A 26,372-nucleotide genomic window follows, 5' to 3' on the forward strand; every position below is an offset into this window, starting at 1 on the left:
TCAAACATGTAAACAACTATCCAACTATCCTACAGCTTTCTGCTCTAGCAGAAAGCTGCTCAAATGAGCTAAATGTAAAGACAACGTTGATTTCACTGGTTACAAAAGGAACAAACGTTGTGTGAACCGTTACTTTTTTGGGGTTTCGAACCGGTTCAGAACTTAATTTTCTGGTCGGGAACATTGGAACTGAACGAGAAAAAAAAACGGGGGTTCTGCTTGGGAACAGAACGATTGGAAAATGATTTTGGCTCCAACCCCTGCTTTATTGCACAATACTTTTGAACAGGGGGCATAGGGTGCCATTTTGGACACATACTCTCTCTACTCAGTGAGAGCCCTGGCGAAACGTTGTGTCAGTTGAATGATGGCTTTAGCCTCACCGCCTGGCTTCAAACATACATCTCTGAGGGATGACTTCGCATTGCCTTAAAACCATATTATTGCTCCTTTCCAAAATCCCCTGAATTATGAGGTGGCGGAATTTGATCCTGTGTTCCCTTGTGTGTGTGTGTGTGTGTGTGTGTGTGTGTGTGTGTGTGTGTGTGTGTGTGTGTGTGTGTGTGTGTGTGTGTGTGTGTGTGTGTGTGTGTGTGTGTGTGTGTGTGTGTGTGTGTGTGTGTGTGTGTGTGTGTGTGTGTGTGTGTGTGTGTGTGTGTGTGTGTGTGCCTGTGTGTGTGTGGTCATGTGTATTATATTTTTTGGGTTTCCCACAGTCCCAGTCTGAGAGGAGCAAAAGCTTCTCTCCATAATGTTTAAGGAGATGAGCTGACAGTGAGCTGGGTTTTAGCTGAGTCTTAATTAAACCCGTAGGTCTCTCTAGAGGATAAAGAGAAGCACATCAGACACTTACACAACGAGCTGGCCATAGGGGAATCATTTTAGGGTCTGTGAAGAACCATAAATGGGATGGCTCTGTGAAGAACCATATAAAATCCAAAAGCAAAAAATGTTTCAGCCCTCCAGGACCAGAATTGAATAGCCCTGCTGTAAGGTTTTAAGCTTTGCTTGCATATTTCCCAGAATTCCTTTCGAGTTAATTTTAGAGTTACCAGTACCACCCATGATTTCGTTTGCTAGTGACAAAGACATATTTGCTGGATTCATACATTTTCAGTCCTGTGGCATTCACCAAATAAGATCCTAAATTAATATGTTGTCAAGTATTATTTAAGACAATACATATGTCATTAGGCCTTCTTTTGAGCAGCTAGTTTAACTTGAATACAGTGGCCTTAAACACATTATGCTGGTTTCCGAAGTGATCTGTAATTCCTACTGAGACCCAGCCAAAGTGGGAATATCCAACATTTGGGAGAAAAAATTTGCCGGCATTCAAAACGAGTGCCAGATTTGGGGGAATAAAGATGAATTAATCAATCAATCAAACAATGTACATGTAGAAACATAGCCAGTGAAAGAAACAATGAAAAAAACGACACGTAATAGAGCATGACAATGACAATGATGGGCGTGGTTTTGGTTCAACTCTGGTTATTCACTCCAACACTGGGGTTATTTTACACAACTAGGTATTAATTTAACTATTCACAGTGTTAATTTCACTATTGAATCAACACAATAGATGTTACACTGAAAAAGCAACCCTAGTTAACACTGGGCAATTTGCTGTGTGTTATGAAAGGGACGCATCTGCAGGTTTCCATAGACTTCTAGAACCTTTTAGAATTCTGAAGAACTGTCGATGCCACGTCAAGAACCCCACACTTCACCAAGGAACCTTAAGAGCTGAGGAAGAAACATTAAATAACTTTTATTTTGTTCAGTGTACGGTATGAGGGAGGTGTATTTCGCTGTAGTTTCTCTACCTGGCCTTCTGGGGACACTCTAACTCACCTATAACGATATATACACTATGAGTCTTTAGAGAACTGATAAGCATATACAGTACCAGTCAAAAGTTGACACAACTACTCATTCAAGGTTATTATATATATATATATATTTTGTTTTTACTATTTTCTATATTGTAGAATAATAGTGAAGACACAAAACTAAGAAATAACACATATGGAATCATGTAGTATCCAAGAAAGTGTTAAACAAATCAAAATAGATTTTACAATTGAGATTCTCCAAAGTAGCCACCCTTTTGCCTTGGTGACAGCTTTGCACACTCTTGGCATTGCGCATTTAGCAGACAACCACTCTTAACGTGAAATAGATTCATGTAGATTCATCTAATTAGTTTGGTATTGACGGAACTTAGTCTGCATCCCAAATGCCCTATAACGTGCACTACTTTTCACCAGAGCCCCTATGGCCCCACTAAAATGGGGAATAGGGTGCCATTTGGGACGCACATTGAGAGAGGATTAGATTAGAACTCACTGTCAAAGATTAGGTTAGAACTCGCTGTCAACATGGGTAAATCCATTTTTCCAGGTTTACCTTTGATTGCATCTACACTTACTGTAGATCACATACAGTAGGTTACATATTGACCTTCCAATGTAAATGTCCCTTGTCCTACCTGTTTAATTTCACATATACACATGAGCCACTGTGCAAATGGCCCTGCGGCTCACATAAACATTTAGAAGATAGAAAAAGATATACGTTTGGTATCCGCCACTACAATTTTCTCTGAAAAAGTAGTAGTCGGGATAGTTTTTTCATGTTATGTTTTCTATGAGGCAAGAATAGTAAAAAAAAAAGGATCATTCATCACAGAGATGTGGCTCCAAGGGCCACAGTGACTAGCAGGAAGGAACCCATTGTAGCAGGGCTCTAATTGGCTCATCCATTACACCAGTTGTCACCAACAGGTCGATCGTGATCGACTGGTCGATCTCCAAGGCATTCCTAGTTGATCACCAAACATTTCTGTAAAAAAACAACAACGTTAAAGCCTTGCGTTACTATTTTTAAACATTTGTTTCGCCCTGTTGGCTGTAGGTGCACCTGTTTCAGCAGCCCTGGTGCCGTGAAGGCAAAGTGTTCCCATTTTGAACCATTTCATGTATCTGAAGGTTGAACTCCACATACCCATCAGGCCCAGAGACCAAATCAAGTGCACCTATAGGCCTATCGCTGGCCAATCAGATAGCTCAGGTCACGGTGTCTGCACAGTTTCCTCAAGCTGTAAAAATAAGCCTCTGACTAACACAGCAAAGTTGATACTGTGATATTTCAAAACTTTTAAAACCAAGACTAGAGAGAGACTCAACGAATACAGCAAAAAGCTGCTGTTTTTATGAGTAAGTTCATGTGTAAGTTGTTATTCAGCACTGTCAACACTTTTATACGCTATAAAATGAGCGTTTTCCCTACTTCCACTCACGCTACAACCAGCACTGCAGCGGCAATGAGTGCAGCAAAGCGTTAAGCGTTGTGTATAAGCTTGCGATGTTATTATTAGTGGCTCGTGTCTTTTACAATATCGAGGAATATAACAACAGGAATTGGTGCATTAGGCAGAAATAATGCAGTGTGACTTGAGTTTCGCTACCAGCTGGAAGACTTTCCCCTTTTCTCTGCGGAGGGACGGTGAGTGGGGTGAGAGGCAGCCTCACTGCTGCTTCCTCCCTCCCCACAGACTGACCATCAAATGCAGGCGATCAGTTCAGAAAATAAAAACACAAATGATGCTCACTCAGCGGGCCCACAAGTAGTACGACAAATGATATACTACCAGTGTGGTCATATACCTACATTTTTTAAGATATCATTTCAGAATGGTTTGAGAAGAGCAACATTGGTAGGGCAAGCATAGCCAGTATGCAGGGATAATGTATTGGGCCTATAGCCTACTGCACCAACCTCATTGCTACAATACTGTTTTTAATTGGTAAATATTGCGTCGTCTTCTGTTTTTTTAAGTCATGTAGATCTCGGCTTGCATTTTGACTCAGAAAGTGATCTTGACTCAGAAAAGGTTGGTGACCACTGCATGACACTCTCTTATATGCAGTCCTTTCTGCTGCTTAACAATGTGCTCACTCAAAGGGATGCTCAAAGGGATGCTAGCAAAAAAATAGAACATTCCTGTTAATGAACCATTTTCAGGATGATATTGTTGTAAATGTACCACAGTTTCTTTTATATACATTTTTGGAAGCTTTGTTAATATAATATAATAATGTATGCCATTTAACACTTTTAAACTTTGCCATCGGCGTGGCGTCAATGTGACGTTCTACCTGCTACAGAGAGCACGTTGTTTTGAGAGCGGAAAGGAGCAGAGGGGAAGAGTGTTTTTAGTCCTATTTAAACCTACTGTACTGTACCATATTCATTGACAATGCGTAAGTACAATAGCTTTGTTCCACTTCTTTTTTCCCCGCAAGTTCTCATTAGTTGCTTTTGTTTAGATCGTGAACATAAATGTAGCTACGGTAGCTAGTAGCTTCATGACCGCATAAGTCTTAGTACAACCAGTGGTGTGTAGTTGAGGCCATACGCAACCAAAATCAACTTGTATTTCTCATGATTTAAATGCACTTGATAGAATGAGCAGGCACGTCAGCCACTGAGAATTGAACCTCAGCGATCCTTGAGTTTGGACGCTGCCAACAATGCAATGGCAATGCAGGACGCCAGACTGCTACAGTGTAGCAGGGCTGTTGCTTTTTTTCAGTTATTTTTTCATTGAATCTCCATTTATCTGGGCAAGTCAGTTAAGAACAAATTCTTATTTCCAATGACGGCCAACCAGAAGGCAAAAGGCCTCCCGCGGGGACGGGGGGCTGGGATTCAAAATATAGGACAAAACACACGACAAGAGAGACAACACAACACTACATAAAGAGAGACCTAAGACGTCAACATAGTATGGCAGCAACACATGAAAACACAGCATGGTAGCAACACAACATGACAACAACATGGTAGCGACAGAACACGGCAGCAGCACAACAGGGTAGTGGCACAAAACATGGTACAAACATTATTGGGTACAGACAACAGCACAAAGGGCAAGAAGGTAGGGGCAACAATGCATCACGTGAAGCAGCCACAACTGTCAGTAAGAGTGTTCATGATTGAGATGGAGATAAAACGGTCCAATTTGAGTGTTTTTTTTCCAGCTCGTTCCAGTCGCTAGCTGCAGTGAACTGAAAAGAGGAGCGACCCAGGAATGTGTGCGCTTCGGAGACCTTTAACAGAATGTGACTGGCAGAACGGCTGTTGTATGTGGAGGATGAAGGCTCCAGTAGGTATCTCAGATAGGGCGGAGTGAGGCCCAAGAGGGTACCAACCCCTACAAAGATGTCAATTCATTATAATCCACATAATAATTCACATTTCCTGTTGCTGCAGGATTATTTTCCTGCTGTAGCAAACTGGCTCAAATTTAAAGTATTTCGGGTTTTGATGGTCTTCACTGGGAAAGTATTCAGACCCCTTCCCCTTTTCCACGTTTTGTTACGTTACAGCCTTATTCTAAAATGGATTAAATAAAAAATTGTCCTCATCAACCTACACACAATAACCAATAATGGAAAAGTGAAAACAGGTTTTTAGAAATTTTTGCAAATTTCTAAAAACAAACAACATAAATACCTTATTTACATAAGTATTCAGACCCTTTGCTATGAGACTCAAAATTGAACTCATCCTGTTGAACTTCATCCTGTTTCCGTTGATCATCATTGAGATGTTTCTACAACTTGATTGGAGTCCACCTGTGGTATGTTCAATTGAACATGATTTGGAAAGGCACACACCTGATACTATAAGGTTCCACAGTTGACAATGCATGTCAGAGCAAAAACCAAGCCCTGAGGTCGAAGGAATTGTCCTTAGAGCTCCGTGACAGGATTGTGACGAGGCACAGATCTAGGGAAGGCTACCAAAAAATGTCTGCAGCATTGAAGGTCGTGGCAGGGTAACCTAGTGGTTAAAGCGTTGGACTAGTAACCGAAAGGTTGCAAGTTCGAATCCCTGAGCTGACAAGGTACAAATCTGTCGTTCTGCCCCTGAACAGGCAGTTAACCCACTGTTCCTAGGCCGTCATTGAAAATAAGAATTTGTTCTTAACTGACTTGCCTAGTAGAATAAAGGTAAAAAAAAAAAATCATTCTTAAATGTAATATGTTTGGAACCAGCAAGACTCTTTCTAGAGCTGGCTGTCCAGCCAAACTGAGCAATCAGAGGAGAAGGGCCTTGTTCAGGGAGGTGACCAAGAACCCAATGGTCACTTTGACAAAGCTCAGGAGTTCCTCTGTGGAGATGGAACAAACTTCCAGAAGGACAACCATCTCTGCAGCACTCCACCAATCAGGCATTTATGGTAGTGTGGCCAGACGGAAAACACTCCTCAATAAAAGGCACATGACAGCCCGCTTGGAGTTTGCCAAACGGTACCTCTCCTCTCAGATCATGAGAAAAAAAGATACTATTGTCTGATGAAACCAAGATTGAACTCTTTGGCCTGAATGCCAATGGTCACTTCTGAAGGAAACCTGGCACCATCCCTACGGTGACCACATGGTGGTGACAGCATCATGCTGTGGGGATGTTTTTCAGCGGCAGGGACTGGGAGACTAGTCAGGATTGAGGGAAAGATGAACTGAGCAAAGTACAGAGAGAACCTTGACGAAAACCTGCTCCAGAGCACTCAGGACCTCAAACTGGGGCAAAGGTTCACCTTCCAACAGGACAACAACCCTAAGCGCACAGCCAAGACAATGCAGAAGTGGCTTCGGGACAAGTCTCTGAATGTCCTTGAGTGGCCCAGCCAGAGTCTGGACATGAACCCGATCAAACATCTCTGGAGAGACCTGTAAATAGCTGTGCAGAGGCGCTCCCCATCAAACCTGACAGCTTGAGAGGATCTGCAGAGAATAATGGGAGAAACTTCGCAAATACAGGTGTGCCAAGCTTGTAGCGTCATACACAAGAAGTCTCAAGGCTGTAATTGCTGTCAAAGGCGCTTCAACAAAGTACTGAGTAAAGGGTCTGAATACTTATGTAAATGTGATATTTCAGTGAAAAAATATATACATTTGCAACAATTTCTAAAAACCTGTTTTTGCTTTGTCATTATGGGCTATTGTGTGTAGATTGTTCAGAAAAAAAATTGAATACATTTTAGAATAAGACTGTAACGTAACACAATGTTTAAAAAGTCAAGGGGTCTGAATACTTTTTGAATGCACTGCAGGATAAAGCTAAGATGAAAGTTTCTCTCAGCTTGAGCTGAATGACTGTCACACCATCAGAATCAGAGGAAAAACATTCTTCGGAGGCAGACTGCTGGAAACTGGGACAGAATAGGGGAGTTTCACCCATCAGAGTGGCATGCCTGTTATAATAGTTGGGCAGTTAGACTCCAGAGATAGATGTAATACTGTTACAATACATTGTAAGATTTACACTTATGGAAGGCAATTAATTTGGGGAGGCAGGTAGCCTAGTGGTTAGAGCTTGGAGCCAGTAACCAAAAGGTTGCTGGATTGAATCCCCAAGCTGATAAGGTAAACATCTGTTGTTCTGCCCCTGAACAAGGCAGTTAACCCACTGTTCCCCGGTAGGCAGTCATTGTAAATAATTGTTCTTAACTGACTTGCCTAGTTAAATAAATAAAAAATCACCACACCCAGTGTGGGTTGTTGCTGTCATTTTCTTACAATATCCTTGCACAAACCAAATCTCATCTAACAGCACCTTGCATTGTTGTTGCTGTTAACTCAACTTTCTGAATTCAAGATAAGTGCTATTAATATATCCTCACGGTAAGATGAGATCGCCAGTTAATATTATTCAGTGAATGGTAATTCAAGCCTGATGACCACTGTTATTCGGGTAACATTAACAGTCTCTTCAGGTCAGATGATGACCTGTCAATAAGCTTGCAGTGTGCCCCAAGTTAGCATTTCTCTGGACAAAAAGGAATGCTCTGTTTTGTGGACGAGTGAAGAGCTAGCGCCGCATTCTTAGAGTGCGCGTGTGCACGCAGTCTGCTTTTATCAAGCATGACTCGTGTCTCTAATCATTCGAATTGCACCATTACCACCCAGCGAGGACAGCGCACGGTGGGTTAGCGGTTTACGCGTTAAAGGTGTTCAAGCCATTATCTATCTGAATCAAAAGGCTATCCAATCAAATATGTCCCTGAAACAACAGCAACACTCCTCCTCTTACTCCTCAAAATAAATCTGGAGTTGAGTGGTTTGGGATTTGATTTATTTGACTTTTGGATCCTGGATTTTGATTTATCGACGGGTATTTATTTACAGCAGCAAATATGAACCAGTAAGAGGCCAAGAGGATGTGCTCTCTCTCTCCATCTCCCTCTCTCTGCCAAACAGGGCTTTAGAGATTTACAGATAACGTCTAGCTGTAATAACCACAACGTAGTGTACGGGCAGAACTGATTCAAGTCATACTGTACATGCACAGTAGGATATGTGTCCCAAATGGCACCATATTCCCCATACGGTTTATTAAGGCAGTCATCGAGTCAGGGGATACCTCTGTGGGCCCAGGTTAAAAGTGGTGCCCTGCTGTATATAGGGAATAGGGTGCCATTTGGGACCTGCATTACAAAGAGCAGGCATGCCTCTTCATGGTGATAAACAAGGAAGCTAAATATGTTGGAAAACAAGTGTGGTCTAGCGTCCAGGAAACGTTACAATAATAGGAAGGAAGTTCTATTCATTTCTGGATTGGTGGCTCACAGATCTAGTTTAGTCCTAAGAATAGATTCAATGGAACTAGTTTTCAAAGAATCCATTTTACCCCTCTTGAGCTTAGGGCCTACAAATCCTGATTATGCAGGTCTGGAATTTCCTGGTCTTTGCTAATAAAACAATATAATAATAGATGCCATTTAGCTGATGTTTTTATCCATAGCAACTTACAATCATGCATCCATTTCTGTATGGGCGGCACAGCGGCCAAACACACAGACCAATGTACTGTATACAGTACAACTGCAGTTTGTCTACAGTCAATCTTTTGTTTTGCTGTATCAGTTTTACCCTCAGTGGTATTGCAGCTAATCCATCTCACAAGACAGGGTCACCTGTCAGAGTGTGGACCAGCCTTTCCATCACTGAACATGATGCAGCTAAATCCAAAGGAATCAAGAGAGGGGGGGATAGTTGCCTGAGCTGGAGTCCCTTTTTAGATGACCATTACCCCATAGGCTCTGGTCAAAGGTACTGCACTATAGGGCGCCAATTGGGACACATTGCTGACATACGAACATCCCTGTCATAACCTTACACAAGTACTTTTCCCACTCAATAATGACAGATGTTGAATTATGACCGTCAAAATGAATGAATGAAAAGATTGATTTAAAACGTATCAATAAACTCAAACTTTGTGAATTTCCTCCACAGGAGTGCAGCCTGAATACCACACTGTAATAGCAACTTGAGCATGATCACAGAATTAAAATATTCATGAAAATCAACATCAGAAGGGTAGTTATTTTTCAGGAATAAAGTTTAAATATCACAGTGTCATATAGACTGAACATTCAGTGCTAAGTGATGGAATATAGAGATCCACAACAACACGGAGAGAGAGCACTAGGTTACACACAAGTATTTACGTAGCCCCATGTTTTAATGAATCAGCGTGGTTTGAACGGAGGCAGAGGCGTATTGATTTCTCTGTCTGCTCTATCAGAGAAAATGCCTGGGGGAGAGCTAGCATCCACTGGTATCTGCTCATCAGCGCCAGTCAAGTGAATTAGCCATGATCGCTAAAAGCTAACAACATAGTCCATACATAAGATTGGGGAAAAACTAAAGTCTGCATAGGGCTCTGGTCAAAAGTAGGGCACTATGTAGGGAAAAGAGTATCATTTGGGATGCAGGCACAGTATGTGCTCAGGTTTCGGTTGGCGAGATTACAAGTTGCGGTAATTAGCTTTGGAGAAGGGCATAGATGGGGTACAATGATGAGTGCTTAATAGCAACATCAATTTGTGTACACACTGTAAAGGAAAAATGTGAATTACATATCAATTTGGGGTATTATCAACAGTAAAATGTATTGTAGGAAAATGTTGTGGGCGGAGCAAAGAATTGCTGTATTTTTCGAACGGTACTGTAATTCCACCCCACAGAATACAGGCTCGCCAAAAAACTTTTGACCACTAGTGGGTGTATGGTATTGCTCATTAACATATTTTGAGACGTGCCTTGTAAGAGTCTATATTTGTTGAACCCATGAGAATGCTGTACCAATTTAACTCCTATGTGGTTATAGTGCCCCATGAATTTGTTTAGGAAACAGATTGGAGTGGCAGCACGTCTTGATTCTGAAATGGTTGTGCATTTTGCCATGTCCTTTTGGTCTGTTTGCCCTGTAGTCACTGCTCGTTTGGAAGCCTTTGTAAAGCAAAGCTCAAAGTTCCATCACATGATGATTGACAGATGTTGAGTTCAGCTACTGTGAAATGTTCAGCATTCGAAGTAGGCTTTGTATGTATGTACAGCTGAAGTCGGAAGTTTACATACTCCTTAGCCAAATACATTTAAACTCAGTTTTTCACAATTCCTGACATTTAATCATAGTAAAAATGCCCTGTCTTAGGTCAGTTCTGATCACCATTTTATTTTAAGAATGTGACATGTCAGAATAATAGTAGAGAGAATTATTTATTTCAGCTTTTATTTCTTTCATCACATTCCCAGTGGGTCAGAACTTTACATGCACTCAATTAGTATTTGGTAGCATTGCCTTTACATTGTTTAACTTGGGTCAAATGTGTCGGGGAGCCTTCCACAAGCTTCCCACAATAAGTTGGGTGAATTTTGGCCCATTCCTCCTGACAGAGCTGGTGTAACTGAGTCAGGTTTGTAGGCCTCCTTGCTCGCACATGTTTTTTCAGTTCTGCCCACAAATTGTCCATGGGGTTGAGGTGAGGGCTTTGTGATGGCCACTCCAATACCTTAACTTTGTTGTCCTTAAGCCATTTTGACACAACTTTGGAAGTATGCTTGGGGTCATTGTCCATCTGATTTCTTATGATGTCAAGCAAAGACGCACTGAGTTTGAAGGTAGGACTTGAAATACATCCACAGGTACACCTCCAACTGACTCAAATGATGTCAATTGGCCGATCAGAAGCTTCAAAAGCCATGACGTCATTTTCTGGAATTTCCCAAGCTGTTTAAAAGCTTCTGACCCACTGGAATTGTTGGAAAAACCACTTGTGTCATGCACAAAGTAGATGTCCTAACCGACTTGCCAAAACTATAGTTTGTTAACAAGACATTTGTGGAGTGGTTGAAAAACAAGTTTTAATGACTCCAACCTAAGTGTTGTGCAGCTCGGTGGCAAGTAAAATTCTGTATTTCATATTACAGTAAGTACTGTTTAATGACGTGTTTAATGACGTGTGTGACATCATTGTCCCCAGCACAAGGTGCATCTGTGTAATGATGATGCTATTTAATCAGCTTCTTGATATGCCACACCTGTTAGGTGGATGAATTATCTTGGCAAAGGAGAAATGCTCACTAACAGGGATCTAAACAAATGTGTGCACCAAATTTGAGCGAAATAAAGCGTTTTGTGCGTATTTCAGCTCATGAACCATGGGACAAACACTTTCCATGTGTTTCTAGTTTTGTTCAGTATAATACACTGCCTCAAGCTAGAGCTTGAATGAATAAGTCCCACTAGACCAAACAAAGTATCCCACCCAGTCTCTCTGAAACACTCACACACTTCTTGCTCAGTGACCTGATTCCAGTCTGTTTGGATTGAACGATGACACATAGGCGTCCAGTCATTAGCGAACAACAGCGGAGCACGTCTCCTAGAGTTAAGAAGCAGGGCATGATGATGATCTCACACCATCCTACATTCTGAGACCCTTGGGCCAGCCAGGTACAGTTCTTCAGTCCACATGACTAAGGTAGACAGTGTTTTATTTTTAAGAGGCCAAAGGCCTACTGCGGGGACGGGGGCTGGGGTTAAAATAAAAATGTCGGACAAAACACACATCACGACAATAGAGACATCACAACACTACATAGAGAGAGACCTAAGACAACAACACAGTATGGTAGCAACACATGACAACATAGCATGGCAGCAACACATGACATCACAGCATGGTAGCAACACAACATGACAACAACACAGTAGCGACACAACATGGAGATCTTTGTGGGCTATACTCAGCCTTGTCTCAGGATGGTAAGTTGGTGGTTGAAGATATCCCTCTAGTGGTGTGGGGGCTGTGCTTTGGCAAAGTGGGAGGGGTTGTATCCTTCCTGTTTGGCCCTGTCCGGGGGTGTCCACGGGATGGGGCCACAGTGTCTCCTGACCGCTCCTGTCTCAGCCTCCAGTATTTATGCTGCAGTAGTTTATGTGTCGGGGGGCTAGGGTCAGTTTGTTATATCTGGAGTACTTCTCCTGTCCTATTCGGTGTCCTGTGTGAATTTAAGTGTGCTAATTCTCTCTTTCTCTCTTTCTTTCTCTCGGAGGACCTGAGCCCTAGGACCATGCCTCAGGACTACCTGACATGACTCCTTGTTTTAGGCTGGGTTTCTGTACAGCACTTTGAGATATCAGCTGATGTACGAAGGGCTATATAAATACATTTGATTTGATTTGAACATAGCACAACAGGTGACTGCCAACTGATGGATCTACAAATCACCTACAAATCCTCTTGCATCAAAACTAACTACATATTCTTATTTGTAGATCCGTTAGTCACAACTTACCGACAATGCATCACATATTTGATTCTCTCAAACATTGCTTGTCTTTCCAGGTTGTCAATCTTGAAGCCATTTTCCCAGCTGCCATGGCGACCATGCAACCTCTTCTTCCCATAATCCACCATAAATGGAGGTCTTTGACTTCTAAATTGGCTGAGTTTGTCTGACTCAGACGATTCGTGCCTGGTGTCTATCTATATCTCCTCCTGTGCCAAAGTCTGACAATTATCTCAATCCTTTAGCACAGACTTTTTTCATAACCTTCTTTGCATCCCAAATAGTACCAAATGAAATGTAATTGCACTACTTTTGACTAGGGTCAATAGGGCTCTGGTCAACAAAAAGTGCACTTTATAGGGAATAGGGTGCCATGTGGAACACACAGTAATATATAATAATTGTTTTTCTCTCTGCATTATTGGGAAGGGCCCGTAAGCATTTCACAGCTAGTCTACAGCTGTTGTTTATGACGCATGTGACAAATACAATGTGATATGATATTGTCTGTGACTCCCCTCCCCATGAAATTCTCCTTTGGCAGACCATTGTGTAAATATGTGCAAGCCACCAAGCCGCTCAGTGAATGGAGCTAAGAAATTCTATATTGATACAAAGTCTGAGGCAAATTAAATTTCAAAACCCAGTGTAGTGAGAAATGCGTAATGAATGATGTGGACCACAAATGAAGAAACTTTGAGGGCTGTTTGATCTGGGCCAGTGTGTTATGATGGTCTGTAATAACACTTACAGTCTTGCCAAACCAGAGGGGTTTATGGGTAATGTTAGGCATTAATTAATCTAATCCTTTCTCGATTTTGAGGAAAGTGATCTTATCTCACGCTTAAAGAAAGTAATCCCAATTAGATTGAGCTTGTTTTAGCTCATTTAACCAAAGTGCGTTTTCAACCCAATATCAGAAAGCATCAGTCGAGAACAAATTAACAAGGAACATGTGTGGAATGGCTCAGCTTGTAAGGTTCAAGCCTGGAATAACCTGGTGCCAACTGTCATGGCACCATATTCTGTCACGCACGCTCCTGTGCCATCTGCCAGAGGTAATGTAACAAAATCTCGAACAGGAAAGTCTTTCCACAGACCACTGAGAAAGTAGACACACACACACACACACACTGTCTCAAAGTGCATCCTTATTGGGATCTCTGATGATTCACAGGAAACTGAAGTGAGTTCCCTCACATTCATGTCCAGACAAATCCCCTTACTAAACTCTGCTGTACGTCTGCATGCCATACTGACACCACACAAGAACAACACAAGATGACTCCTTATACCGTGCAATGGCCCGGATGACTAAGGATAACTGGGGACAGTTGTGCTTTAGCTTTTCCCCCGTGCTGCTCTTGTCTCACCCGCCTTTACAAAATGACTGACAATGTTTACATGACCTATACACTAGTACGAGAGAGAGAGAGAGAGAGAGAGAGAGAGTCTGTCTGTCTGTCTTGGCAATGTTAACATATGTTTCCAATGCCAATAAAGCCCTTCAATTGAATTGGTGAGATAAGAGTGCGTGGGTGCTCGGAGATAGACTAGCTGATGGTTGATTATGCAGCCTAGCAGTCTCTCTTTTCTCGCTCCCTCCCTCTCTTCTTATCAATGAGTGTCTCAGACGTACAGAGCCTTAAACCTGCCAGATGTGTCATTAAAGAGGCCAGCTTAGACCACTGGCCTCCGGCACACTCCATGGTCTCCTCTGATGAAAAACTGATTTCCACAGCAGCCAAGGCCAGAGGCGTGACAGTCAAGTGGGACCACAGTAGAAAGTGGACGCTGGGATTGAACCCCAGTCTCCAGTGGGGAGCAACAAAAACATGATTGGTCGGGTGTGTTACCACTAGTCCGGGTCACAGCAGCCACTACAGCAGAAGACATCTTTAAGGGCAAGTCAGAGCTTTTATTTCAGCTTCAGTCAAAGTCCTGGCCCTGTGGCCTACGTCAACACTGAAGACTTAACAGATGCTGGAAATGTCACCTGTCACACACGCTTACCATCCAGCCCCAGTCACGCAACATCATCGCTAGAACGACCTCCGTGCCTCGGCTGCAGCCATGGGCTGTGTCCCAAATGGCACCCGATTCCCTCTATAATGCACAGGGCACTATTTAGGCGGCAGGGTGCCATTGGGGATGCACATTGGTCCATGGCCCAAGACTGGCCTTAGATGCCATAGCTTGACCTATTAAACCAGCACAAAATGGGTCCTGAGCTTGATCTATGAACCTGTATCGGTAATCTCTGTTCATAAAGTTGAGGTGAAACACATAAGGTTATGATGATAAATTAGCCTTATCCGAGCCAGAATGGCCCATAGGGCAGAAGTCTATTTCCTATTTTCCTATAAAGATTAAATGAAGTGAAAAATATGAGGTTGCGGTGATGCCAGTGCGACTAGTTATGCCAGTGTGACTAGAAAATTGCGGAATCATTGAAGTAACTTCCAAATAAAGACAGACAGAGAGTGGATGAGGGCTCTCGACAAACAACAAAATCACCCAAAATAGCTCTACAAATTGAATATCTACAGCGTTTGTATGTGGAGCTGCTTCTAAGAGTCAGGCCTTAGCAGGAAATGTGGAGAAAGTTGTGTTTTTGTCATCATCACTCCGACTCACATAGAGAAACATTGAGCTGAGTCCTCCAAGCCTCCATCTGCCACAATACACAGATCATGTATTCTGTTTGAAAGTCTTTTGAGAGGGTATGTATGTGTGTGGGGCGTTGGCATGGCGCAAAGTAATTCTTCAGTTAAGAATAGCAGTGGGTAGAAACTCTGTACACACTGCGGTAGAAATGTGAAAGTAAGGTAGAAAGAAAGAGGGGGAAGCAAGAGAGAAAGATAGAGACAGAGAGAGAGACTTAAAGAGAGAGATACAGAGAAATATATAAGTAAAGAGAGAGAAAAGACACAGAGAAGACGTGTGTGTGTGCGTGCATAGGAGGGGCAGGAGTCCTCCTGGTCAGTGGTCTGTTTGTGTGAAGAGGTTGGAGGGAACACACAGAGCCACAGACTGGGAGACATCTGGTTTCCAGTACAGACCTGCCTCTCATAACCCACAACCTGACTTTTTACTGCAGGTAAGAACAACTGACACACACACACACTGACACACACTCACTGACGCACACACACACGCACATGGCTCCAGACCTGCAGACTTCCCAGCATACCCTGCTCACATTCCCGAGCTCCTTCTGTCACCCGAAAGTTTGACTCACGCCCACAGCTCACCTCTCTCCTCCCACCGCCTTCCCCCCTGCCAAAACGCTGTCTGTCTCCCCTGTCTCTTCCCCTGTCTCCCCTCCCCCAACTGACTGTCTCTGAGTTAGACAAGAAACACATAAGTCAGACCTGACACAGGGATGAATGGTATCCACATCGACGGGGCTGTAGTGGGGCGGGTCGAAAGCTTCAAGTTCCTCTGTGTCCACATCACTAAGGAATTAACATGGTCCACACACACCAACACAGTCATGAAGAGGGCACGACAAAGCCTCTTCCATTTCAGGAGGCTGAAAAGATTTGGCATGGGCCTGCAGATCCTCAAAAAGTTCAACAGCTGTACCATTGAGAGCATCTTGACTGTCTGCATCACTGCTTGGTATGGCAACTGCTTGGCATCCGAATGGATAGTTCGTACGGCCCAGTACTTCACTGGGGCTGAGCTTCCTGGCATCCAGGACCTCTATACCAGGCGGTGTCAGAAGAGGGTCCTAATAACTGTCAGACTCCAGCCACCCCAGTCATAGACTTGCATAGCAAACGGTACCGATGAACCAAGCCTGGAACCCTGTGTATATAGCCAAGTGATAGTTTCTCATTGTGTATTTATTCCTTGTGTAATTATCTTTCTATAATTGTTTTTCTGTCTGCATTAGTGGGAAGGACCAGTAAGTAAACATTCCACTATTAGTGTACACCTGTTGTTTACAAAGCATGTGACCAAACATTTTTTGACACCCCCCCCGTGAACGTGTCTGTGTGCGTGTAGGTGTGTGTGTGTGTGTGTGTGTGTGTGTGTGTGTGTAATTGGCAGGGAACATCTTGATTGACAGAGGGGGATAGATAGTTTAAAGGGATGGTTCAGGATTGTGGCAACTTATCTACTTCCCCAGAGTTATTATTAACTCAAGGAAACAATTTTTTTAGAGGTAGTTTCACGAGCAGTTACCATAGACTTCCAGTCTTTGTGCTAATGCTAGCTAGAAATTGCACAAACACCAGTTAGCAACTTCCTTCAAGCTGCACACAGAGACGTAAAAATGGTTATCCATGAGTTCATCTGACTCTGGGGAAGTAGATCCTGAAATATCCCTATAATGAAAACACGTGTTTACTTGATACAAGATGATACAAGAAGTACTCAAAAAATACTTCAAAACAATGACACTACAAAACCAAGGGTAGGTTTAGGGTGCATTCCATATGACCCCTATTCCCCATATAGTGCACTACTTTCGACCAGGGCCAGGAAATAGTAATGGATTATAAAGGGAATAGGCTGCCTTTTGGGACGCGGACCCAACTCTCCTACTGTGTTTAATCTAAGCTAACTAGGGTGAGGGAATGTGATGATGGGGCCAAAAGTGAGTGATCAGACCCTCTGCTCCCTTCCATAATCCGCACCCCACGGAGATGGGATTGGAAAAACAACAACGTGACGTGGGATCCAGTCACGTGATCAGGTGAGGAATGCCTTCGACTCCGAGGCACGGAAGCAGAGTGCTGATAGGACGATCTCATGCTGGACTAGGGTTGTCAATCACAATACCAATCTCACAATCTTACTATACTCAATTTTCCAAGGGCAACATGGGAAAAACGAAGCAGTTTAAATTCTTTAAAAACCTGCTAAAATTGTGCATGCTAAAGTTAGAAAAATAAACAAATGTGACAAAATGTGTTTCTATGGTTCCAACATTAGGACTGTTTCCTCAAGAAACAAGAAATGAAGTCTGCTTCATGTTTTGTTTGCTTATCATGATACTTATGAGTATCAGACTACTGATATCGTGAATGATACACAACACAACACAAAAGTCTGACTAATGAACAGGACAGAAAGCGGAGCCCTGATAGGTAGATCTAATCCCACAACAACCCGGTCTGACCAATACACACAAAACAAAACAGATAACACACTGATCTCCTGTAGCCAACCACACACATGGCAAAACAAACCTGTAAACTGAGTAGCATGGGAGTAAGGAAAATGGCTTGGTGGCTAACATGGGGCTAGTGAAACTAGTGAAACCCATACACTGTAACTACTACAATTACTATACTACTATTACACAGTTGTGTAAAGTACTTAAGTAAAAATAATTTAAAGTACTAGTTCATTAGTTTTTTGGGGGTATCTGTACTTTACTTTAACATTTATATTTTTGCCAACTTTTACTTTTACGATACTACATTCCTAAAGATAATATTATACTTTTTACTCCATACATTTTCCCTGACACCCAAAAGTGCTCATTACATTTTGACAGGTAAATTTCCCAATTCACCCACTTATCAAGAGAACATCCCTGGTCATCCCTACTGCCTCTGATGTCACGGCTTCCGCCGCAGTCGGCTCCTCTCCTTGTTCGGCCGGCGTTCGGTGGTCGACGTCACCGGCATTCTAGCCATCGCCGCTCCCCTTTTCATTTATCCATTTGTTTTGTCTTGTTCCCTTCACACCTGGTTTTCATTCCCTACATACACTACATGTTTTTATTCCTCTGTACCCCCTCATGTCTTTGTGTGAAATCGTTTGTGTGTTACGTGTTTGTACGCACTAGGCTAGCGTTCAGTATTTCCGTGTATTTTCACAAAGCTTGTTTGTATTGTTATACATTTTGTGTCTTGTGACTGTTTTGCACGCTTTACACTTTGCCTTGTTGGTTGGAGGTTTTTGACGCAGCTGCGTCCGCCTGTATCTCTCTCCTGCCGTAATAAAGTGTGCACCTCTTCACAATTCTCTGCTCTCTTGCACCTGACTTCAGCAGACGCACACGCCTGACATCTGAAGGACTCACTAAGAACAAATGCTTTGTATGTAAATAATGTCTGAGTGTTGGAGTGTGCCCCTGGCTATCCGTCAATAAAAAAAACTAGAACATTGTGTCGTCTGGTTTGCATTGTATTTTTATTTTTACTTTTGATACTTAAGTACATTTTAGCAATTCCATTTACTTTTGATACTTAAGTACATTTAAAACCAAATACTTTTAGACTTTTATGCAAGTAGTATTTTACTGGGTGACCTCTCACTAAAGGCTTCAATCATACAAAAGTTATACTCAAATCCAAACTGGTTCTCTGGCAAATTAGTAGGAATGTCTCACCCTATGTTCAAGAATGGCCTTTTTTCTTCACTCAGACCTCTCACTTTGAGTTACTGGAAAAGGAAATCATCTCCAAAATATTGCTATTTTAAAACAAGCTATAGAAAGTTGGTTGCAATTTTATCATTTCTTTTAACTACGCAAGTCAGTTAAGAACAAATTATTATTTATAATGACGGCCTACCCCAAATGACACTGGTTCAATTGTGCACCGCCCTATGGGCTCCAAATCATGGCCGGTTGTGACACAGCCTGGAAAGGAACCAGGGTATGTAGTGATGACTCTAGTACTGAGATGCAGTGCCTTAGACCACTGTGCCACTCGGGAGCCCCATAAAGTACTGAACAAATAATATAACACAATTTGTGGTTAAATTCAAATGCTCTTTCCACAATTACAACCAACTAATTGCAGCATTACCACAAAAATCGAAGAGGAAGGGGAAAAAAGTAAGGAACTTGAATGTCATTTTGAGCCTGCAATCGAACCCACAAATGCTGATGCTCCAGATACTAAGCTAGTCTAAAGAAGGACAGTTTTATTGCTTCTGTAATCAGAACATCAGTTTTCAGCTGTGCTAGCAAAAGGGCTTTCTAATGATCAATTAGCCTTTTAAAATGATAAACTCGGATGAGTTTACACAGCGTGCCATTGGAACACAGGAGTGATGATTGCTGATAATGGGCCTCTGTACGCTCATGTAGATATTCCATTTTTTTTATCGGCCATTTCCACCTAAAATAGTCATTTACAACATTAACATTGTCTACACTGTATTTCTGATCAATCTGATGTTATTTTAACGTTAAAAAAGTGCTTTTCTTTCAAAAACAAGGACATTTCTAAATGACGCCAATCTTTTGAGCTGTAAGTCGGGGGTCACATGAGAGCCATTTGATCGTAATCTTCTTTTAATCAAAATGCGTTACATTTTTTTTGGCAGAAATGCCTTCTGGAACATGTGAACTTTCATGTGCCTTAATATCAAACTTGCATGCCATCTGTAAATATGAATACATTGTTAAATTATGATCCCTGTTGATTAATCCACAGAAAAAGTGAGCAACCTTCCCGCTAGCCGTGATTGGCTGAGATAATGCATGGGCTGGACATGAAGAGAGTTGAATTCGGATTGGTCTGCCGTATAGTACTCTTCTGTCTATTTGAGCTGGTTAGTGTGTGTAGGTAATCCTGTCTAACGCGGCATTAAATATATTGCTTAGTAGAACTGCATAAGTGTTGCTCTCCATTTTCTGGAGGACCGAGTTTTGAAATCAGTGGAATTAGAGTATGATAGCTAAGGAGAAGGAGAAAAAACCTGCCTCTGGATTACATCTTCAAACGAAGGGCAACCATGGTATCAGTGACAGGGAGAAGTGTCCATGACGTATATGGGTAAGATACGGGTAAGATAGTCTAGACGCCACTATGCAAGTAGCCATTTCAATACAACGTCACTGCGACAACTGTTGATAGACGTAGCTGGTAAATTCGCTTTGGCAATCTACTCAAATTTAAAAAAAAAAAACACAATTTCAAATGTTGCTACATAAGACTGACATATTTGCAAAAACCATATATGGGGGATTGGAAGTGATGCAGACATTTGCATTGATGGAAGCTACAATCTATCTGCAATATTAAAGCTAATCTAACCCCTAAAAATAAGAGATGCTCATAAACATATGGCCACCGGTGTCACAGTGGAAAAGCAACATGACTGTAGTCCAGTACTTACTGTGCATAGAGCCCTGTGGAAGAGCTGAGGCTTTAGGTGGGCTGATTCTGCTCTTGGGTTGGGCCACCATGTCCATAGTCTGTGCCTGGCTTTGGGACTGGCTCTGAGTCTGAGACTGCATCTGGGACTGCTGTTTGTCCGCCTGTTGCAGTGCAGGTGGGGCGGCTGCAGCCAGGCCCCTCTGCTTGGTCAGGGTCCCGTCGCTGCCGGCCCTCATCAGTTTCTCCCCTACACTCACCACCCGGGCTCGAGCCCCACCAGGAGCCTCCTTACGGGAGGACGACACCTTGGAGCCCGCCCCGGCAGAGGATGGTCGAGCCAGCCGTGAAGCTTTAGACATCCTGCTGGAAGTCAGTGGAAGGCTGGGTGTCTGGGACTCTCAGTCTATCTGTCTCTCTTAGATTCTTTTCGTGCCAGGTCCGTGGTAAACAGTAGAGTACTCCAGCTTCTCGGTGTGTGTGGGCTCTGCGAGTCCTGACTGGAGCAGGTAGGCTGGGTTGGGCAGCCAGAGGGAGGAGGGTACATTTGGGAAGGCAGAAGGGGAGAAGGAGGAGAGAGAGAGAGAGGGGGGCGGGAAAAGTTAACAGCTCCCTGGAAGGTGTACTCTTCTGCTGACAGGGCCTCCTGGGCTTATCCTCCAAAGCAAACAGAGCTGTGTGTGTGTGTGTGTGTGTGTGTGCGTGTCTGTTTGTGTGTGTGTGTGCTCAAACCTGTGGCTCGGCAGAAGGTGCTGGGCCAAATGCATATATAAACAGCCAGGTCCTTAATGTCAGCGCATTCCAGCTCTATAACCCACTGTTTCCCTCTCTATCCACCGCTCTCACACTCTTCTCATCCCCTCCTCCTTTTCTTTAATCTGCTGTAGTCCCTCTCTCATTGACTCTGTCATATACAGACAGTCCCGTACTTCCTCTCTCATTGACTCTATCATATACAGACAGTCCCGTACTCCCTCTCTGTCATATACAGACAGTCCTGTACTCCCTCTCTCATATGAAAACAATTCCTTACTCCCGTTTTCTCTGCTCTTCTCTTGCTTTTCGGTTTCCTCTTCTTTGCTCTTCCACTGCTTTGCTGATGCTCAGTGTGAAACTGTTGCAGTGCTCTGGCGAGCACAGACAAAACACGAGAGAGAGGTAGAGAGAGAGAGAGAGCGCGAGTGAGTGATTGAGTTAGAGAGAAAAAAAGAGCATGAGAGAGAGAGCGGGAGAGAGAGAGAGAGCGGATGATTTGTGATCCCTCCTCCTCAGGTGCAGCTGCTGAAGCCGTTCCAGATGTGTCAGTTGCTTCATGTCACCGCTCAGCTGCCCAACACACACACAGCCACTCGCATTCCTGCTCACCTCTCCATCGACGGATTCACCTCAAACTCCAAATCCTCTCTCTCCCTCTATCATTCTTCCTCTCTCTCTCCTTCCCTCATTCACACTGTCTCCTCATGCGTGTGAAAAGATGTTGTCCTGATACTGGAAGCAGCCGGAAGTAACACACACACACACACACACACAACACACACACACACACACACACACACACACACACACACACACACACACACACACACACACACACACACACACACACACACACACACACACACACACACACACACCCCTTCACCGGAAGAATTTACAGAGAATTAAAGAGCACAGAGGAAAGAAGGATTACTGTAGAACGCAGCATGTTTCTCTGCACAGTGAGTGTGTGTTTGTATGTGGCCCTGATTGGCTGCCACACTGAGCTTTAGATGAAAGAAAGAGAAAGAGAGAGAGAGATAAAGAGAGAGAGAGAGCAAAAGAGCGAAAACAGTGCAGCTTGAAGGTGAGAGAAAAATGGAAAAAGACAAAAGTTCATTTGAAGATCAGAGAGCTACAGAGGGGCATTCTCCTCCCTCTCTCCTCTGAGCCTAAACAGAATGTTCTGTACATTGGTACACACAGCTCATCCTCACACTCAGCACATCCTCCTCTCCTGAGGTAAGATAGGCTGCGTCCGAAATGACACCCTATTCCCTATATAGTGTACTTCTTTTGAGCAAGGTCCATAAAGCTCTGGTCAAAATTAGTGCACTATATACACTCTTAGAAAAAAAAGAGTTACAAAACGGTTATTTGGCTGTCCCCATGGAGAACCCTTTTTGGTTCCAGGTAAAACCTGGATTCAAAGGGTTCTCCTATGGGAACAGCCAATGGACCCTTTAAGGTTCGAGATAGCACCTTTTTTTCTAAGAATGCAGGGAATAGCGTGCGATTTGGGACAGAACCATAACAATAATCTCAGACTTCAATATGGGTATGAAACAAAGATGCTGACAGACCCAAGGTCAGGTTGTCCTCATTCCAAAGACATTATCTCCAAAATAAGGAACAAAATAACTGATCTGGAGTAGTGAAACAAAGACTAAGTTAACTATGGACGTGGCAAATGACAGAGAGCAACAGAATTCCTGAGGGAGATTTTTGTAATTTAAAGGTTAACAGTGAGGCTGATCATTCTCAGGCAGTTTTACACACATACGGTGTGACTCACATATGACTACGAACCGAGGTCATGCCACAATACGTGAATTAGCTGGTGACATACAACACTGTTTACAGGCTACAGAGTCTACCCACCATAGATGTATTTATGGTACATGTGCTTAGTTTCATTATGTGGCGTGTTAGCTATGTACAGTATGCACTTTGTTCAGTGTGCTGAGAGATTTAACACCACACAGAGGATTATGGTTAGCGCAGGATCAACAAACTATGAGAAAAGTAAAGAGCAGCAAACCAAGCCAATGGACAGGAGAGGGGGGGGGACCACTACACTGTTTATTTTTATTTATTTTTTACTTAACCAATTGCTTAATCAGTGTTATTCTGTGAGTTGGGTGGAATTCAGAAGGACGAAAAATGCTGCTAATGTGTGAAAGTTTGTTCACTCAGACTTTGCACATAGTGAGCTGACTGCATAAAAACATGGTTTTGCCTCCAGCATTTTAAGCCTATCCCAAACCTTAACCCTTTCATTAAACATTTGGAGTTAATGACTAACCTTAAGAATTTGGAGTTAATGCCTAACCTTTAACTTTATCATTTCAAGACTTGAGTCGAATTACAAATTAATGTTTGCCTTTGGAGCTCCCGAGTGGTGCAGCGGTCTAAGGCACTGCATCTCAGTGCAAGAGGCATCACTACAGTCCCTGGTTTGAATCCAGGCTGTATCACATCCGGCTGTGATTGGAGTCCCATAGGGCAGCGCGCAATTGGCCCAGCGTTGTCTGGGTTCGGCCGGGGTAGGCTGTGATTTTAAATAAGAATTTGTTCTTAACTGACTCGCCTAGTTAAATAAAGGTTAAATAAATGAAAAAGACAACACTGTACAGTATGTTGGTTCAGCTATCTACAAGCTCTCAGTCTGACGTCAGAATTAGTTCATCCATGTTTCTCAAACGTCAAATTTCTAAGTTGTTCCAAACGTCAAGTGTGTGGTAAAATGTTGGGTGTTGGGTTGTAGGGCACACAGAGACAGGGAGGTTCTAGTCAGAAAACACAACTTTAGTAGGCAACAAAAAAGAAACGTAACAACAAATTATCTTGGTGTTGGCTCGGTCCTTCTTCTCATATTCGGCTCCATGCACTTCGTTCCCCTCTCTCAGCTCACTCCTTGCCTCGGTGCTCCATTTATGTGGCCTGCAAGGCTGGTTGGCACTCTCCCCTAAATACCCCTAATTGATGCCATCAACAGCCTGGTGCCCAGCAGAGGGAGACAACTTTGCGGCACGTACCTCCCCTCTTTCGCCAACCCCCGGGGTAGACCTCCCGGGTTACCACAAGTGTTTCAGGTTTAAGTTTAACTCCAAATTCTTAAGGTTAGGTATTAACTCCGAATGGATAAGGTAAAGATAGGCTTAAAATGCTTTATTTGAACATGCAACCTTTGGAATCAGAGGCAGATGCCTACACCCGTCTGCCATCCCCATCCACTATGCCCTAGCAAAACCAAAACCTACAGTACTTGAAGGTAACAGTGCTCACTTTTGCACCCTAGGGGCAGGTTTCCACGTCATCTCCCGACGTCCTCAGACACGGATGGACGTCGAATACTGACTTGTATCGCAGGTAACCTGGTTGCAGCTATATGTTGAGCAAACTCACAATCCTATTGCAGCTGATTTCCATGGGGTGGGAAAACCTGATGGTTGGTTTACTGGTAAAAACGAAGACTGCGTGGAACATAATGGAAATCAATCAATAATATGCTAGTATAATGTATGAAAAAAAATATTGGAGGAGATGCGCACACACACACACACTCACACATTCACATACACACACACACACACGCACAGATGCGGCATAGTATTCGGTCACCATGCGATTTGTAATAATAACTCCCCCATCCCAACCGCCACCCCAGCCCTCCATTACAGGACTTCTAGGCCATCTGGACCTGACAGACCAATCAACTTAGAGATATGAAATAATCACATCAACACATATGAGTGGAATGGGTTTAGAATGGAAGGAAAGCAGATTGACCTATATAATGTTCAGGTCCCTAAAGCTCATGGCTAAGAACCTCTCGGATTCCCTTTGTGTGCCTTGGTGTGTGTTTCCCAAATAGCACACTATTCCCTAATGAGTGTACTACTTTTGACCAGGGGCCATAGGGAAACCTATAGGGCTATTGTTGAAAAGCAGCTCACTAAATAGGGACTAGGGTGCTGTTTGGGATGCAAGCCTAACCTTCCATATGCAAATGTGAGGAGAAAAACTGACATTTCACTTTGAATAAAGGGGAGTAATCGCAGAAACGTCAGATTATATTGTAGAATTCAAGTGTTATGAAGGAAATGATGTATACAAAAGCAGTATCATGCCTTTGGCTAAGACGTAGTACACAAACTCTGACTCACACTCTGATACACACACCGTACTGTAAATATAGGAACAAACATAAACACAGATTCACTTATATGAGCTGCAGTGAACCAATGCCCAAAGCAGTAATAGTGCATTCAGAAGGTATCCACACCTATTTACTTTTTCCATTTTGGTGTGTTACAGCCTGAATTTAAAATGGATTAAATTAAGATTTTAAGACCTTACAGATAATTATATTTGTGGGGCAGATGCAACTTATTATGTGAGTTGTTAAGCACATTTTTTACTCCTGAACCTATTTAGGCTTGCCATAAAAAAAAGAGGTTGAACGCTTTCATTTTGTATTATTTTGTAAAAATGGCAAAAAACATCATTCCACTCTGACATTATGGGGTATTGTGTGCCCATAGGGAATAGGGTGCCATTTGGGACACTGCCTTGGATACAGAATGGCTATGCAGAATGGGGTCACATTCACAACACTAGAGATGTCAATGTCTCTCACCTTGGCTTGTATACAAGCCCCACCATATGTCTGCCTGTATGTGTGATCAACTGTGGGAGTCATTTCTTGACAGGAACAGGAAAGAAGGCCTACAGGGTTGGAGCAAGGGATATAGGGGATAGAAAGTAGAGAACAAGGGGGGTGGGGGGGGGCTACAGAGGTACGCAAAGGTCCAAATCACTCATGTGAGGAGGGAGTATGAGGTTACTCAGAGGTTTTAGTAAGAGAGGAGGTGGCGGGAGGGAG

The 26,372-nt window shown here is 43.0% G+C and overlaps 1 protein-coding gene across 9 annotated transcripts in view; it reads right to left on the reverse strand.

The window, feature by feature from the left end:
• LOC135522589 (sickle tail protein homolog) overlaps positions 1-21,878 on the reverse strand; it is a 171,771-nt gene extending 149,893 nt beyond the window's left edge. For 5 of the 9 annotated variants that reach the window (XM_064948996.1, XM_064948997.1, XM_064948995.1 and 2 more), the window contains exon 1: positions 20,751-21,877. In XM_064948996.1, coding sequence (XP_064805068.1) covers positions 20,751-21,090 — 340 coding nt within the window. In that variant the 5' untranslated portion in view covers positions 21,091-21,877. Of the gene's footprint in view, positions 1-20,750 lie in introns of all 9 variants that reach the window. The other 4 variants (XM_064949005.1, XM_064949000.1, XM_064948999.1 and 1 more) reach the window with 2 other exon arrangements.
• Between the last annotated feature and the right edge of the window lie 4,494 nt (positions 21,879-26,372).

This window comes from Oncorhynchus masou, chromosome 30, assembly GCF_036934945.1.
Source record: "Oncorhynchus masou masou isolate Uvic2021 chromosome 30, UVic_Omas_1.1, whole genome shotgun sequence".
NCBI lineage: Eukaryota > Metazoa > Chordata > Actinopteri > Salmoniformes > Salmonidae > Oncorhynchus > Oncorhynchus masou.